This window comes from Scyliorhinus torazame, chromosome 4 (genome assembly GCF_047496885.1).
Source record: "Scyliorhinus torazame isolate Kashiwa2021f chromosome 4, sScyTor2.1, whole genome shotgun sequence".
In the NCBI taxonomy this organism is placed as follows: domain Eukaryota; kingdom Metazoa; phylum Chordata; class Chondrichthyes; order Carcharhiniformes; family Scyliorhinidae; genus Scyliorhinus; species Scyliorhinus torazame.
This window is the reverse complement of record NC_092710.1, coordinates 128,045,276-128,063,349: the sequence shown is the minus strand read 5'-3', so window position 1 is coordinate 128,063,349 and position 18,074 is coordinate 128,045,276. Positions and strand designations below refer to the sequence as shown.

General features: G+C 44.7%; 1 protein-coding gene across 1 annotated transcript in view; it reads left to right on the top strand.

Moving 5' to 3' along the window:
* The window catches only part of LOC140410474 (CUB and sushi domain-containing protein 1-like), a 3,392,839-nt gene that overhangs the window by 2,698,004 nt on the left and 676,761 nt on the right, over positions 1-18,074 (top strand). Inside the window, exons 24-25 of the mRNA XM_072498599.1 lie at positions 8,282-8,473; positions 10,625-10,751. Coding sequence (XP_072354700.1) covers positions 8,282-8,473; positions 10,625-10,751 — 319 coding nt within the window. The remainder of the gene's footprint in view (positions 1-8,281; positions 8,474-10,624; positions 10,752-18,074) is intronic.

Below are 18,074 nucleotides of genomic sequence, written 5' to 3'. Positions count from 1 at the left end.
TCTGGGGGCTTTCAAGAAAGGTATGGCAATAATAATGGGTGACGTTAATATACACATAGACTGGAGGAATCAAATTGGCAAGGGTAGCCTGGAGGCAGAATTCATTGAATGCATTAGAGACTGTTTCCTGGAACAGTATGTTGGGGAACCAACCTGGGAGGAGACTACTTTTGATTTGGTATCTTGTAATGAGGAGGGATTAATTACTGACTTCATAGTTCAGGATCCACTCGGGAGTAGTGACCATAGTATGGTAGAATTCAAGATTCAGTTTGGGGTGAGAAACTAGTGTTCTGGAATTAAATAAAGGAAATTACATAGGCTTGAGGTCAGATTTGGCCCATATAGACTGGGCAGGAAGGCTAAAAGGGAGGACAGCTGATGAACAGTGGCAGTTGTTGAAGGAGATACTCAATTCCTCTCAACTAAAATATATCCCAGTGAGGAAGAAAGATGAGAATTGGGGTTAAAAACATCCATGGCTAAACAAGGAGGTTTCAGTCGATCTTTAAAGCCAGTCAAACACCAACAGACCTGCAACTGCGTCCTTTTATAGCTAAGTTGGGAGGAAAACATTCATGTTCCTCCAGAATTTAGTCCATCCAGTTAAACCTGGAGACAAGCCAGATGATGAGTTAATTACTGTCTTGCAAGTCCACTTATCTCCCTATCCACTATTTATAGCTGAAAGATTCCGCTTTAACCATTGTGCACAGGAGGAAGGGGAAAACATTTCTTTGTTACATCACCGCAAAAGCTATCAAAGTACTGTGAATTTGGCCAGACTTTGGATGATACACTTGGTGACCAATTAGCTTGTGGCTTCACGAATGAAGCCATCCAAAGGAAATTATTAACCGAAGGTGCATTAACCCTAAAATCTGCTATAGAAATCACAGCTTTTATTGAACTTGCTTTGCTGATTGAAGTTCGAGCTAAAGTCCATAAGATGGAGTCTGTGAGAAACAGGTCCAGCAAGAACCTACCATCTTATCCCTGTAACCAAGTGGGACATATAGCTGGAGACTGTTGGAGAAGGAGAAAAAATGCACAAATTGTGGTAAAGTTGGTCACATTGCCAAAGCATATTGATCACAGCAATTTCAGCACAAAAGAAGAGGACCAAGAAAAATACTGCAAAGTCGACAGGGTGAGTTTATCAGTTAAGTGATCAAACTGAAGACCGAGTACCAAGTGTCAAGTAATCTTAAGGAACTTAAGCTCAGCTTTCTAGCAGTACAAGAAGGCCAACAATGATTGAATGGGAATACTATTCAGATGTAAGTGAATACGGGTGATGCAGCATCACTTACACCAGAATCGATATACCATCAGAAATTGAGGTATCTGCCATTGCAACCGTTTGATGTGGTCTTGAGGGCATCTACTGATAAGGTCATGCCGCTGAAGGGCTTCATCAAGGTGGTTGTGGAAGTTAACGAGTGAAAGTGAAGTTGACTCTTCAAAGGCAGAATTCTCTGATAATGGAGCTATGCACCCACGCCCGCGAGAAAACGGGCACGAATCACTCTGGGCTTTCCTGGAGAAAATCCAGAGTGATTCTCCATTTTTCAGGGGTTACAGCAGGGCCCCGGAGTGCTCCTCGCATCTCCAACTTCTGAAACGGGGCCCTGCACTTCCGGCCTGTGGCGGCGGCCCTGCATGGTGGGCCAGCCTCGACGATATAGGCCCCCATCCCCGATCATGCGCGCCCGATGCTCGGTGGCCCCCGATCACGAGACTGGCCGTCCTGGAGGCCCCCTGCCCCCCCCTCCGGTGGCGGATCCCCCACCCCACCAGGGCGGCCGCGGTCTGAGTTCGTAGCCGCCACTCCGAGCTCCCGCCTGGTGGAAATATGAGTGAACCACGCCGGCGGGAACTCGGCCAATTGTCGGAGGAGAATCGCTGCGGGGGCCTCTTTCAATGGCACCCGACCGGCGCCGCGTCGACCGCGCGTGCGTTTGGCGGCAATTCGCCGGTCCCCGGAGAATCGCGGGAGCGGTGTCACACCCGATTGCGGGTCCGATGCCCATTCTCCGCCCCGCGCCTCGCGTGATTGCGGACCGGAGACTCGGAGAATTTCGGCCCATATTTTTGAAGCAAACTTCCCAGCATTGTTTGGGAGATCTTGGTTAAGGAAGATTTAAGCTAAACTGGGCCTTTGTGAACCAACTTGTTGATTCTACAAATGATCTTCAACAACTTGGGAGAAAGTATGCAAAGGTGTTCGAGGAGCCATTTGGATAGATTACTGAGGTCAAAGTGAAACTTTGGATAGGCAGACAGCGTGCCTAAGTGTTTAAAAGCATGTACCATATCCTATGCTATTCGACCTAAAGTGGAAGAAGAACTTTGGAGGTTACTGAAGACCGGAGTCATTTGAAGTCGTAACTATTTTGGAACCTGTGAAGGGAAGGAAAGGTTTATTTATGAAATGCACTGATGGTGTGGGATATAAAGGGTTACATTTTTAATTTTATTGCCTTGATGATAATTTCGCATTTTATGTACAACCTGTCTGATTATAAGTCTGTTGTAATCAAGGGAATGAAAATAAGGAAAATGACGGTCTCTGCTGAATTACTGCCCAAGCTGTGAAGACAAGAATCTATCCCATTGTATATGATGCTCTTGTTGCGTTACTTATGTTTCCTGAAGAAGATGTGGATTTTGCTTTTACGACAACATTGTTACTTTAGCTCTATAGGAATCCTTGCGCTGGTAGTATTTTCTAACAGGGTTAACTTGTTTGTTCGACTTTTTTGTCTATTTTCTGAAGGGGTTAAGTTAAGAAGCAAATAGGTCAATCGGTGTTAATGAGAATTACACCAAACACACAGCAGAGGATGCAGTTAGGATAAGATATCTCTGAGAGTAAAACTGCTTTGACACATCTGCTTCTAAGGAAAAAAACAGTAACTGACTTATCAGTTCATTTGCCTGGAACACATTGAGAAAAGGGAGAGAATTGTCAACATTTTTGCTCCAAATTCTTTAGCTGACTGGATCGTGACCATCTTCAGGGGTCTTATTACAGAGGTGCCCAAACTGTTGGGTGCAGCAAGGTTATCTGTGTGCTTGAATAGGATGGGTTGAATTAATGTTTACTCAGTAGGATTTTAGGTTCCAATTTGCTTTATTCGTGGTTTTATTTGAAGCCTAATGTCAAATGAAATCAGTGATAGTTAAGTCATTGCAAAACATTTACAGCTGTAAAAAGAGTTATTATGAAAAACACAAAAGGATACACCGTCTAGAATGTAACATGTTGCACTGTCATCCTGTTCAGTGGTTTAAAGTGGACTTGGTTGGTGCATTAACAGTTAGCCCAGTTCATAACTACCTCTACTAACTTCTTTCCACTGCAAATAACACACAATCTCTCACATTCCCAGTTGCCCCCATTTATCTGTGAATTATTTGCTGAACCACCTTTTTATTCTCATCAGGTTAAAGAATATCAATTTTTTAAAAATAAATTAGGAGTTCCCAATTCATTTTTACATTTAAGGGGCAATTCAGCATGGCCAAGCCACCTACCCTGCACATATTTGCGTTGTGGGTGCGAAACCCACGCAGATACGGGGAGAATATGCAAACTCCACACGGACGGTGACCCAGAGCCGGGATCGAACCTGGGACCTCGGCGCCGTGAGGCAGCAGGGCTAACCCACTGCGCCATCATGCTGCCCGTTAAAGAACATCAATATAGGCAATTGGAGTACTTAACATCTCAGACATCCTCAACATCAATATCTACCAGGCTAGTTATAATATTACCAGATGCAGAACAAAGCTGCCTTTAAACAATTGCTTACAAATAAGACCATTCTACAGTCTTGGTGTATTCTTTAATATTTATTTAGTAGCGTGAAGCAATTTTGAAAACAACACAAATTCAGTCTCTGGAGCATGCCTGTTTGATACATTTCTGAATCCAAGGGATGCCATAGACACTTGACTCAATTCTTTGAAAATAGAAAACAATCAGAATCCCTGTGGGTGCATGATCACAAAGGTGGCCAATATCAACATTTTCCTCAAGAGTTTTATCACTTACATATGCATATATGTTTGTTTTCCCTCCCTCTTTCTCTCAAACAAAAGGAGCTAATTCAGCATGCCACACACTGTAAATTTCAATTAGCAAGACTGTTCTGTTGGATTTTTCCGTGCCTATGCACAGAGTAAGTAAGACCATCTACCCCATGGAGCATGTCATCATAGATACATTTCGCACAATGAGGACGCCACTGGGAATGTTTTTTACAACCTTTTGCACATCTGGAGACTACCACTGGGTAGGTCATAACATAGTTGTTGTTATGTGTCTTATCACATACCCCAATACAAGTGGAAGGCGGTTTGGCCTGTGTATACCATAAGTTCAAGTATGTCACAAAAGCTGAAGAACTGATTTAGGATTTAGCGGTACAATTTTAGAAATCGAGGCAAGGCTGAAGATAACATACAGCATTAAGAATGTAGATGGATCTCTTGGCTACGATATGCTTACTTGCATACAAACTCTCATATCTCAGCCATTTCTGCATATTTATAGGGCTAGCTTTTTTTGTTTGAGGCCGGAATCAGGAGGCAGGACCATGAGGCTCACATTCCCACCTTGGTCGCCAACTCACTAGGAGGTGGGAATTTCATGGCATTGGAATTTTAATTATTATTTTGCAAATTCAATTCCTTAAAGTCAGCTCCTTTGTTGAGTTAAAGATGGTTAGTCTGCCACTTAGTCTGTCATGGAGAAACTCCCTGGAATGTGCATCATTGGGCGCAATTTATCTAAATGGGAACAAAGAGTTGTTTGCGTCTTTGGAACTCTCATCCTCAAAAGACAGAAGAAGCAAGGTCTTTGCATATTTCTAAGTCAGAGCAGGACAGATCGTGAATTAACAAGATGGTGAAAGATTATCGGGGGTCGAGTGGTCTACTTCTGCTCACAAGTCAAACGTTCGTATGTAAGCGCATCAGAGTCTTAATGAACCCTAATGGGGCGGAGAATGGAGACCACATGGAAGTGGGCCATGTCCTAACCTGAAATGACAGCCATTGCTGTGGTTGCCATCTGTGTGTGGAATGAAAAACAAACACCTTCAAAGTGACCAGTGCGAATGGAGAGCTGAGACCTGGGAATATGGTACAGTTGGTTAGTAAAATTAATTGCTGCTCAGTGGTTGTTTTTATCCAAACCTGCACATGTTTTCCATCAGATAAAACTGTTTCCGTACTGCTACACTTGTTTCCGCCAGTTTGGAGCTGGCCTGCCTCAGAGTTCCTAATGGTTGTCAACCGCAGGAAAATCTTGAGAAGTCAGAAAGAAATGATGACCTACTTAATGACCTCAGGATGTCCAGTCAGGAGGCTGCGATCTTATGTCCCTGCTTGCCGTCCACTCTTTCACTCCCCTCCCACAATCCTCAAGAAAGTCAGTGGAGTCAGGAACAAAGGCAGCGGACTGGCATGCAGGCTGCTGGCTCCATTTGTTTTGCTGTCCTTCTTTTGTTCCCTTCCAACATTCGGAGTGGAAAATCTGGCCACAGTGGTTGCCTCTCAGGTGCTCCTACTTCCTTGTCATGTACAGGGCAAAACCCCCATCTGTGCTTGTAAATAGGATTTACGCCATGTTTCAGCATCTCAACAACTCAACAGGTGATTTTCTAAGGAAATTCCTGGCCATTTTCCTGTTGTTGGATGCAGGTCAAATTTTGCTCCAGGAGCCTTAGATCCCATAAAGGAGTTGGAAGTTGACTTTAAAACAGTTTAGGCATGAACATAAGCCTAATGGGCAGAAAAGATTTACAATTTGTGACAGGTGAGAATGGTTTGCAAATGGATGTGGAAAACAGGAGGTTGCTTGGCTCCATGACTGATGGTGGCAGTCTCCTGAGAACAGTTGATCCTGGATTGAACAAAAGGCTGGATGAAGTTGATTTCCATCGCTGGATGACAGATTTTTCCGCTTTCTTCAGTCTTCTTGAGATTGCCAAAGTGTTAAGCCAAAGCTGGTATGGATCGCTTTGAAAAATTCTCGTCTGTCCAAAGTCATCTTGAGCTAATCGAGGTTTGTTAAGTTGGAACGAGTATTGGACCACCTCCCAAAGCTCTCTTGCATTCACAGTGAATATTCCCTCTTCAGAGCACAATTACTGTAAAACACCCTCTAAAAATATCTCTGTTCCAAAGTAATGGAAGTTCAGCATTTCTAATAAATCTGTATTATACTTTGGAAAGTGGACTAAAAGGCCTGAGCTTAACATTGAAATGCTGAAGGATGCTGAGCTCTCAAACGGTAAAGATAGTCTCTGTGGCTGGAAAAAAAATTCAAAGGGTAGAAATTGGGACCTCTTTGCATTGATATTACAAACATAAAATAGGTCCAAAAAGGACCAATTTTGGGATGAATATTCTGCATTTTAAGATCACCTGAAAGACTTCGGAGCTGATATTGAAGTGAGCCATTTTTCAGGCATCTCTGAGGTTGCCTAACCTAGGTGTTGAGCACCGTATATATGCAAATGAAACTGGAATAGACCTGCTTGCTTCATGATAGTTCAATGGGTTGACAACAAAAGGTCATGGCCTGAATTTTGCAGCACCAATAATGGTGACAGCGTCAGCTTTCACTGTCATTACCCCTCTGAAACTGCTAGAAACGTCTAGGCTCTGCAATTAAATGTGGAAATCCATAAGTTGATGTCAGTGAACCCAAACTTCTCCAGAGGGTGGACTGCTGAAGCCCGCTGCACCTCCCTCCCACCACAAACAAATATAATACAATCAATTTGAAATCACGGAACTGATGGAAGTTTTCTCTTTTATGCTAATTGTTTCACTCTGTAAAACCCTTGAAACAACATTTTTGAATGAACTGTGGCTGGGCTTTTAACAGTGTGCTAATTATATATGAACAGCACTAGTCCTATTAACCTAATTTTATATTTGTAGAATGTTTGTAAACTATCATTGCTGCATTATGATTTAAATAAGTCACACTTTCAAAATACTATTTTAAATTTTCTACCTCAATCCCAAGTGTGTTATTTATTGTGCTTTCTGGAACATTTTATTAGAAGTGAGCAATTAAGTGGTTTCCTGTCTGTGAAAATTCTTTAATGTGATTGGCTGCTTACCCTGCCATTGCTGGGCACCAGCTGATCCCCTTAATTTGGTGCCCGATTCCAATTGACATTAGGCAAGAGGAAAGCCATGCCTCAACGATCACTTGATCTTTGTAGTCAGCTTTCTTTGAGGTGCATGGACAGTATCATCACTTCGCTGCTGACCGTGAAATCCAGGTCAATTTTTCAACAACAAAAAATCTTTTAAACATATTATAGCAGAGCCAGCAGCAGTAGGAGTATTCGGCTTCATAGTACTCGACAAGGTATGCTTGGTATTGTTAAAATCTATCTGACTATGTATTGTTTTGAACAGTTCAGAGCAGCACATTTACTGCTCTGTTCAACTCAGGAATTTTCCATCGCCTCCCAAGCATATCTCATGACCATCTGTATGATGACAAGTTCAATGGGATTGGGGCACTTTCAACATTATCTGGGCTGGAAAACCAATGGTGTTGGCTTCATTGTGCATTATGTTTCTCATCTGATCTTTCTCTATTGAAAATCTAGCAAAGTGCATAACAGACAGGTGACACAGTAGAGCCAGTTTTTGCTTGCCTGTTGATGTTTGATGTGAAGGTTAACTCCCATGTGCCATGTATTGCAAAGGTACAGATTTCAAGAATTTATTGTGTGTTGTGCAGAAATAACATGCCTTGTATAGACATATACATATGTATTAAAAGCTCTCCATGGTTACTGTGCTCCTTGATGTATAGGCATATACATATGTATTAAATGCTCTCCATGGTTACTGTGCTCCTTGACACGCTCAATGATTCTAAGCAGTGTACTCATTAATGTGTTCAGTATTTCAAGTATCTGTGAATTAAGTGGCAAGTAATGCGTTCTAAACATGAATGATGTTGTGCCACTTGTAAAATGTGAACAATGAAATAGTGCTATCAAATAGTAATGATGTAGAGGCTTACTTCTGCTGATAATGATAAACAAATGTCACGGGTCATAAGGCATTGCAACTAAAAATATTATCAGACAGAGGAGAGCATTGCAGGTATAGGAGAAAAGGTTGTACAGTTGCAAGTGGGTCTGATTCTATTGTGTTGAGATTTTTTTCTGTAGTTATTTCCAAGACTGTACTGTGCAATAGAAAGTAGTTGAACGTACAAATTACTTGTTCTCAGGCTTTGATCTGATGAAGTGCGAGGATCCAGGAATTCCTAATTATGGCTACAAGTTGCGGGATGGAGGGCACTTCGCTAACACTGTTATCTTGTACAGTTGCAACCCAGGATATACATTACATGGGAGCAGTACATTGACCTGCCTGAGTGGAGATCGCAGAGTATGGGACAACCCTTTGCCATCATGTATAGGTAAAATCAATGAAATATCTAAGCTTAGAAATTTCAGGTGCAGATATTACAGGTTGGATTTTATGGTTTGCCATATTCCCCATGCGCCCAACTGAAATGTCAGTCACTAGCTCATCCAGTTGCCCAGGTTTCCAGTCAGATTTCTGGCAGCACTCTTGTCATCGCAGTGCCAGGATCAAGCAATGGTACCCAAGGAAGAAGACGTGATGGGGTCTGGACTTGAAGGTAAGCCTTGGAATTTGGACATGCCTGGCTGGAAGACCCCTACGAGGCCGGGGTGAGGGGCATGGGGGGCTGAGTTTGAGAGGCCATGGGGAAGAGTTAAAGGGTGGTACAATCTTGGGGGTGAGGAGGCAGTGTGACTTCCAGTGCCTCAAATAAAGCAGCGACGTTCCAGGCTTAGAGCAGCCCATGCAGTGAAAGCTGGTGTGTTTCCTGTCTTGCCTTTAACTTCCTGGGCCGCATGTAAAATAGCAGCAAAGCTGGAATGAGGTCCTTAAGTTGCCAGAATAGGCTATTTAAAGGCCTCAATCAGCCCAAGGGCAGTCAGGTTGCTACCATAATATGGGAAACAGAATGGTAGTGGAAAGGCCAACTGTTTTGTTTTTTATGAGCTCCCCACCTTGAAATACGCTGGCGGGAGACGATAAATTCCACCCCTATCTATGCATTATATTCTCTACCTACCCATTACCCATACCCGTTTAATACGGGGACAGTTTCCTTTATTTTAAATCGGTAAACATCTTGTTAATCATTGCTTTGTAGCTATATTTTATCCATTTTTCCCACTGTTCAACAGTCTTGTAGCATCATTATCTGCATTTCCTTTGGCGTTGAGGTCCCAGGTTCAATCCCAGGTTCGATCCCAGCTCTGGGTCACTGTCCATGTGGCGTTTGCACATTCTCCCCATATTTGCGTGGGTTTGGCCCCCACAACCCAAAGATGTACAGGGTGGGTGCATTGGCCATGCTAAATTGCCCCCTAATCGGTAAAAGTGAATTGGATACTCTAAATTTATAACAAAAAAAAATCATTTTCTGCATTTCTCAGCATTTGCTCCCCTTAATCTTCATATTTCTAATGAAAGCAATTCGAGCTCAGTGGGTCTCTGTATATAACCTTCACAATCAGCAGTACTCAGTTTCAATTCCTGGGCTGTGTTGAATTAAACAATCTGTGTGGGGTGTGTCTGTGTGTGCAGGAGAATCATGAGACTGGAGCATAGGGTGGTGTGCCTGCTAAATAGATGCAATTGGGTCATTAAGATTCATTTGCATTTATTTCCATCCCCTCGCTGACGCGCATTATGGACCTTGTTCATGCCGCCAGCAGGCGGTCGGAGGGTGCCGATCCTAATTTTCCCCCGATCCTCGATTTTCCATCCCATTGTAGAATGCATTCCAGGCGTCCTGATTTCTGCGTTTGGGTGAGTGCAGAACTGTACAATTGACACGAGAAAGTGCAAAAGCTAATTTTTCTTTCCATGATGCCTTTTTACCTGGGGAACTACATTATTGTTGAGATTAAATGGACCCCGCCTTTATTCTCCTAATATTAAAAGCCAGCAATTCAGGGACGGAACTTCTTTGCCACCTTTGTGTCAGCGTGACTTGCAGTGAGACCTGGGGAGTGATTTTGTGGCCACTCCCATTGACAATGATATGCATAACGACCATCCATATATTCACTTAAGTGGCTGCCCTGAATCGCATGCTAAGTATGCATAAAAAATTATTTACAGCTGCACTCACCTGCAAGGAGAAATCCCTTTTTGTGTCACACTGGCTGTATTAAAATTTATTTGAACAAAGGAAAAACAGGGACACTCGTGCCAACTGAATGTACAAACTGCTGCTGGGCAAATGGTGGGGAGCAGGACTTTCTAAAACCTATCGCTTTGACCAAAACTTTGGCCATCTGACCTAACATTACCTCATGTGGCTGAGTGTCTAACTTTGTCCCTGGGAAGCTCCCTCAGCTGTTTTGTCACATTAAAGGTGCTATATAGATATATGTTGGTTTTGCTTCATATGCTAATTGTCGGCCTCTATTTGCAAAGTAAATTTAGGTGAAGTGTGATGTGCATTTTTAGTTGCCTCTCACAGCAAAGATTTACTGGATTATTTTTATCTGTGTTAATTTTTCAGCTGAGTGTGGAGGCCATTTTAAAAGTGCGACCGCTGGGAGGATTCTGTCCCCTGGCTATCCAGCACCATATGATCACAATGTCCACTGTACTTGGATTATAGCAGCTGATCCAGGAAAAACAGTCAGGTATGCCCTCCTCCTTCTATATTGGGTTCAATGTGCTCGATGTGGGAGCAGCAAATCTCCAGTTCATAAAATGATTGCATATTTCCCCTGTATATTGTGAAAACATTACATTATGAAGTGTCAATGTTACAAATTTAAATATCGACGTGTTGGTTAAATAAATATCAATATGTTGGTTTCTCATTGCTCTTGAAGTGAGGCATGGGAGGCGATTCTCCAAAATGGAGACTAAGTGTTCGCGCCGTCATGTTTCACGATAGCGCGAATCGGGCATGGGGACGACTGATTCTGTCCCCCACAGGGGGGCCAGCACGGCGCTGGAGCGGTTCACGCCGCTCCAGCCTCCCTTCCCGGCGCCAAATGGGCGCCGCGCTAACTTGCGCATGTGCAGTTGGGCCGCATTAACCTGCGCATGCGCGGGGGTCTTCTTCAGCGCTCCGGCCCCTATGCAACATGGCGTGGGGGTTCAGAGGCCGGCTGCACAACAAAGTAGGCCCAGGGGGGAGAGGCTGGCCCGCCGATCGGTGGCCCCCCCTGGTGAAGGAATGCTTTTCCCTGCCCCAAAGGCCGCCCCCAACCTTTCACGCAGAGTTCCCGCTGGCAGCGACCAGGGGTGCCGGCGGTACTCTGCTTTTTCCGCCCGGCTGCTCGGCCCATCGGCCATCGATTCCAGCGGCCCGCGGCCGGCGCCGCTTCAAACACGCGGCGATTCTCCAACCCGGCGCGGGCTCGGAGAATTGCGCCCAATATTTACACACAGACTGAAAAGCACGGTCGGGTAGAAGGGCATGCAACATGTAGGCAGTTAAGTAGTTGTAACAATAAAGTAGACTAAGAAGAGAAAAGTTAAGGGGCGGGATTCTCCGCGATCTGCAGGGCGGGCCACTCCGGCGGCGAGGAGTGGCGTGAACCACTCCGGCGTCGGGCCGCCCCGAAGTTGCGGAATCCTCCACACCTTCAGGGGCTAGGCCGGCGCCGGAGGGTTTGGCACCATGCCTGCCGGCACGGAAGGGCTTGGTGCCACGCCAACCGACGCCGAAGGGCCTCCGCCGGCCGGCGCGAGTTGGCGCATGTGCGGGAGCGCCAGTGTATGCTGGCATCATCCCAGCGCATGCGCACGGGGGTTCTTCTCCGCACCAGCCATGGCAGAGGTTGACAGCGGCCGGTGCGGAGGGAAAGAGTGCCCCCACGGCATGGGCCCGCCCGCAGATGTGGACCCCATTCGTGGGCCAGGCCACCGTGGGGGCACCCCCTGGGGCCACGTCCCCCCGAGGACTTTGCAGGCCGCCCATGGGGCCAGGTCCCGCCGGTACGGACCTGTTGTGATTTACACCGGCGGGACCCGCCGAAAACAGGCGGCCACATGGCCCATTTGGGCCGGAGAATCGCCGGGGGAGGCAGTGCCAGCGGCAGGCGCGGGGATGACAGCCAGTGTGCAAGCGCTAATTGGCGCCGGCCCAACTGCGCATGCGCGGACACCGCGGCGCCGCGTCGTTTACGTGCCGCCGGATCTCCGATGCCGCTCCTAGGCCGCGCCCCAGCACTTCTCGCCACGCCCCTACTCGCCCCTTTGTCGGCCGGAGAATGCCGTCTCGGAACGGGCGCCGGCAGCGAGGTAAAACACGCCCGTTTTTCCGCCGGCGCCCGCACTCTGTCGCCGGAGTGGAGAATCGCAGCCAAGGTCACTAAACAGTGTTGTACCATTGTCACAGAGAAAATTTGTATTTTCCTTTCTCCTGCCCAGGATGAATATGATTCTATAAGGATTTTCTTACCGTCAAGAGTGATTGTCCCAGTTACAGGATTTTGATTTGCAGCAAGCTTTTTTGGGCATTTTAAAAGAAGGAGTTTAATAGAAGGGAGGGAGGTTATGGGAAGCATGGTAGCATTGTTGCTAAAGAGCGCTAGTGACCCAGGTTCGATTCCCGGCTTGGGTCACTGTCTGTGCGGAGTCTGCACGTTCTCCCCGTGTCTGTCTGGGTTTCCTCCGGTTTCCTCCCACAAGATGTGCTCGTTAGGTGAATTGGACATTCTGAATTCTCCCTCACTGTACCCGAACAGGTGCCAGAGTGTGGTGACTAGGGGCTTTTCACAGTAACTTCATTGCAGTGTTAACGTAAGCCTACTCGTGACACTAATAAAGTATATAAAGATTATTATTTATTATCACATATTTGCCCCAGAATATAAAATGCGATGCTTCACTCACTTGACCGTGGCACCCTCTCTCTCACACACACACGCACACACTCCTAGATACTGATGAAGGTAATACAAGAACATTACAATTTATGATTTCCGCAGTCTCGTTTGTGGCACGCCTGCAGTTCCTTCGATAAGCTGATGCTTTAGCTGAGGTGAAGGTGTTATAAAATACAACATTCTCAGTAAGCTTCATACAGTGAATTTACAACATTCTCAGGTGAACTCGATTTTGGGACTCCCTAGGGCAGGGATGGGGAACCTCTTTCTGGCCAAGGGCCACTCTCACATTAAAAGATCAGTTGTGGGTCACACATACACAACAGCCAATTTAGTTTATTTTATATTTAAATAGAGGACACAAAATCATTTAACTCATCCACTGCTTTAATGCGATGGCTGAGTTTGCTTTTCCTTAATGAGTAGTACAGCTTCTGCGTCTCAATCGCAACACTTCTGAAATTCAGCTCAACCTTTTGCTTGCTTTCCTTTCCCATTCTCTCTCTGTCTCTCTCTCTCTCTCCTTTCCCATTCTCTGTCTGTCTCTCTCATTGTCTGTCTGCCTGTCTGTCTGTCTCTCTCTCTCTCTCTTACCATTCTGTCTATCTTTCACTCTCTCTCCTTTCACACTGGCTTTCTCTCACTCTCTCCTTTCCAAATCTGTCTCACCCCCCAAACAAACTTGGGGCAGTGACTCAATAACCCAAGGCTCCAATTAATTCACAGTCTGAGGCTGCACCTAATAATAATCTTTATTAGTGTCACAAGTAGGATTACATTAACACTGCAATGAAGTTACTGTGAAAATCCCTGAGTTGCAGCACTCCGGCACCTGTTCGGGTACATTCAGGGAGAATTCAGAATGTCCAATTCACCTCCCAAGCACATTTTCGGGACTTGTGGGTGGAAAATGGGTGGAAACCGGAGCACCCAGAAAAAACCCACGCAGACACAGGGAGAACATGCAGACTCCGCACAGCTGGAATCGAACCCGGGTTCCTGGCGCTGTGAAGCAACAGTGCTACCCTGGGATGGAACCAGCGGCTCTTCCTGAGCCCCTGTCCAAGAACATCAATAGAGCTGGGAGGGGAAGCCATCAGTGGAGCTGATTGTCCTGCGCTCCTTTATCCCTGCCCGGGTTACTCATTCAGCACCCGATTGGCAGCTCCTGCCCTGCCCTCCTGCTCCTGGATATTGGACCTTGCCCTACAGCTTGGGCCTCGATGGTAGCATGGTAGCACAAGTGATTAGCACTGTGGCTTCACAGCGCCAGGATCCCAGGTTCGATTCCCTGCTGGATCACTGTCTGTGCGGAGTCTGCACATTCTCAACATGTCTGCATGGGGTTCCTTCGGGTTCTCCGGTTTCCTCCCACAGTCCAAAGACGAGCAGGTTAGGTGGATTGGCCATGATAAATTGCCCTTTAGTGACCAAGAAGGTTAGGAGGGGTTATTGGGTTACGGGGATAGGGTGGAAGTGAGGGCTTCAGTGGGTCGGTGCAGACTTGATGGACCGAATGGCCTCCTTCTGCACTGTATGTTCTATGTTCTATGACTACAGCTGAGGCTCAGGCATCAGAACATGGCAGCAGCAGCTAGCCATGGCTGCGGCACATGGCGGTGGTGGGGGGACACACAAGAATTTGAAATCTCCCCGAGTGCCGGATAAAAAAGTGTAATTCCCTGGCCAGGAATTCCCCACCTCTGCATTCAGGGTTGTCTCTACTTGAGGCAGCCAGTATCTTTGTGTTTGTACGGTCCTTTCAATTTGAAATTTTCCTTTTCAATTACTTTCAGGACAGGCAATGATACAACCTCAATCAGGAAGGTTCCTCATGTCCCCGCATGAGACAGGGCAAAGGTATCAATCCAAAAAAATCAGTCAGGTTATCCTTCTTTGCAGTCTTATAATCAGTATTTTAAAAGTTTAAAAACTGAAAGCTCTTAATATACTGGAATATGGCACAATGGTATTGGACTCAACATTATAGGAATAGATGTCCATAATAGATGTCCAATCCAATGAGACAGTAGTTGTAAACAGAGCTAAATTAAATGATTTACTTTGCAGTTCAATTTTCCAAGCCCCCCGTTATAAGCTTATGGGTATTGATTGCCAGTAAATTATTCTGGCCTTACCCCTCAATGACATTATCAACATTTTGCATCTGCAACACCTAAGTTATTATTTTATTAGCTAAATTAATTTAATTAACTTCCAACGCACCATGCCAAATACCTTGTGCGAAAAAAGGAGTTTGAGAATAGCGTTCGCTATTTGAGGTAAACCATGAGACTCTCACCAGCTTTTGGAGTATGAAGATTTTTTGTTTTGTTCATACTTTTGATGTTTTCAGTCTGTGATAAACATGTGGGCCATATTTCCCAAACAACAATGAAACACTTTCAAATACCAATCCTCAAAAACAGCTGAGAACTGTAGTTCTAAGCACGTCAAAAAGCTTTGAGGGGGCAGATTAAGCCAGATGTTCGTTCAGCATTGGATGAGTGAGAAAAGTCAGTTTCAAATGGCAGACACTGTAAACTTTTATATGAGCCATTAGGTTTGGAGGGACACAATTCAAATGACCGTTTGTTCACTTTCTCCTTTTTAATTGAACCTCCCTATGAAGCACCAGATGAGGCAATTGGAGGAAACTGAAAGAAGCAGCCAGCCACTGGAGTTCAGATGTGGCTGCCTTGCATGCAACACTTTCATGACATGGATGACTCAGATCACCAGAACCTCAGCAGGCTATCAGCAAAATCCTGGAGCTAGCCAGCAGGAGCCCTACTTTGACTGGGGAAAGGAGGGTTAGAAGAAATTTATAGTTGGTGTTCAGACATCACATGTACATATGGAAAGCAACATGCTAAATCACACTGTGGTCATTTATACACCATTCAATTTGTTCCAAAGATTTTCCCTGATTTGTGCTGAGAATGCTTCATAAATGTGCATAACAGCATTTATGGTAATGGAGCAAGTGTTTCTCAAGGAGTTTGGAGTCAAAGCTTTGGTACATGTTGACAGAACGATAGACAGCTCAAGGTCAGAGGTAAATGTATCTCTTATTAATACATCATGTAATAACTTTGCAAGCTGCATTCATGGTTTTGGAGCTTTATTCTCATTTTTGTTGCCTACTTTTTAGGCTGTCATACATTCGATATGCAATTCATTTGCTCTAGAGTTGGGCCTCTATTCAGGGCAAATGTGTGGAGCATCGGGGACCTGACAATGACCCTGGAGACGGTGGGTGGGCTGGGGTGTGGAGGTGTACTGAGGAAGTGTTTGATAATGCATTTCTTATTCTGCCAAGACGATTGAAGTGTGGATTCAGTATATTAGTTGTAAGCTGAAGGTCCTCGCTTTGACTGAACAAGCACTTTGGGTGTCATTAGTTGGGGGTGAAGATGAACCTTCATCATCCAGAGGACCTTCACCTTCAGATAAAGCTACTATGGACAGGTAGCACAAATGTAATACTTTTTTTTTCTTGTAGTCCAACATCACCAGCAGGACATTGCGGAGTGTCTGTTCATATAGGTCAATCATTATTGAGCAGGGGACCCAAGTGGGTGCAATAGCCTGCTCTTGTATTTTTGGGTGGCCGTAAGATGGAATTGTGCTGCACCCTGGTGTTAATGCTGCTCAGTAGCAATTATTAGGAAGTTGTTTTAAAAAATCAGCTATCTCTTTGATGCATCTGTAGTACTGGTGTAATGTGAGGTAGCTGACACTGCAAATAGCCTCAGCATTAACCAAAACAAATGTCAGAAGCATTAAAAATTGAGAGTGACACTGATGACCACTGGCAGCAGCATCTAAATTATAGATATTTGGAGGTTTTCATGTCGGAAATTGTGCAGTTTGATCACTACAACCTTACTATGTCTGGAAATTCCTCGGAAATTATTCTTCAGCCAATTCCATTTTGCATGCAGGTGGGTTCACTGCATGCCTATTTTCCTTTTCTCCTGATGCAAAAGGACCTGAGTAGGCCCAGGTTCCCCCTTTTGAGCTTTATTTTAACCAAGATCCTTTATCTCCAGAACAATGAGGAATGTTTAACCATCTCGGTATGGTCTGGAATCATTCTCGGAGGCCAGAAGTGAAAGGATAGTGTATTAATATATTATGTCACCTGATCCCCCACACTCTTACACAGCATTTTAAACTCTCAGAATGGAAAGTCTGTGAAGCCTTCCAATGTTTAGCCCTCTTGTATTTAGTAACTTCACAAAAATACTGAATTGAATATTCAGGAGATTTCTCAATTTGTAGCCCAAGAAAGAAAGTATCATTTTATTTGAAAGAAGTTATTTGACCAAAGTACACTTTAAGACCTGCTTTTGTTATATCTTTTGCAATTTATATGCCCTTGAAATCAAAAGTAGGTTTTCAGGGCCTGTGGGGGACTTATGTTCTCATTCTCCCTTGCTGTCGGTGTTGAAGTGCTGAGTCCATGCTTTGTATATATTGAGCTGAGACAATTGAATGCAGCAGTTGTTCTACTAGCAACTTTAAGATGAAAATTGTAAAGACGTCTCAACATCCCTAAAGTAGGGACCAGATAATCTTTTATGATTAATATCCGATAATTTAATGATTGCAAAGCCTCCATTGCGGAGTTGCATAATGGTGCTCGCTTGAGTGAGGAGCTGGAGGTGAATCAGCATGTTACACCAGAATGAGTCAGTGGCTACATATTAGAAAAAGAGAGAGTCAGTGAAAGTAAAGTCCATCTTATCCGGAACTTGAAATAATGAAAATGAAAACAGTTTCCTGCTTTAGTTATACAAGGTAAAGATGAGACCACATCTTGAGTATTATGTACAGTATTGGTCTCCTTATTTAAGGAAAGATGTAAACGTGTTAAAAACAGTTCAAACAAGGTTTACTGGAGGAATGGGGGGTTGTCTTATGACGAAAGGTTTGTATCCGTGGGAGTTTCGAAGAATAAGAAGTGACTCAATTGAAACCTTTAAGATCCTGAGGGTTTTTGACAGGGTGGATGTGGAGAGGATGTTTCCTCTTGTCGGAGAATTTAGAACGAGGGGTTCACTGTTTAAAAAGAAGGGGTCGCTCATTTAAGACAGAGATGAGAAAATGTTCTTT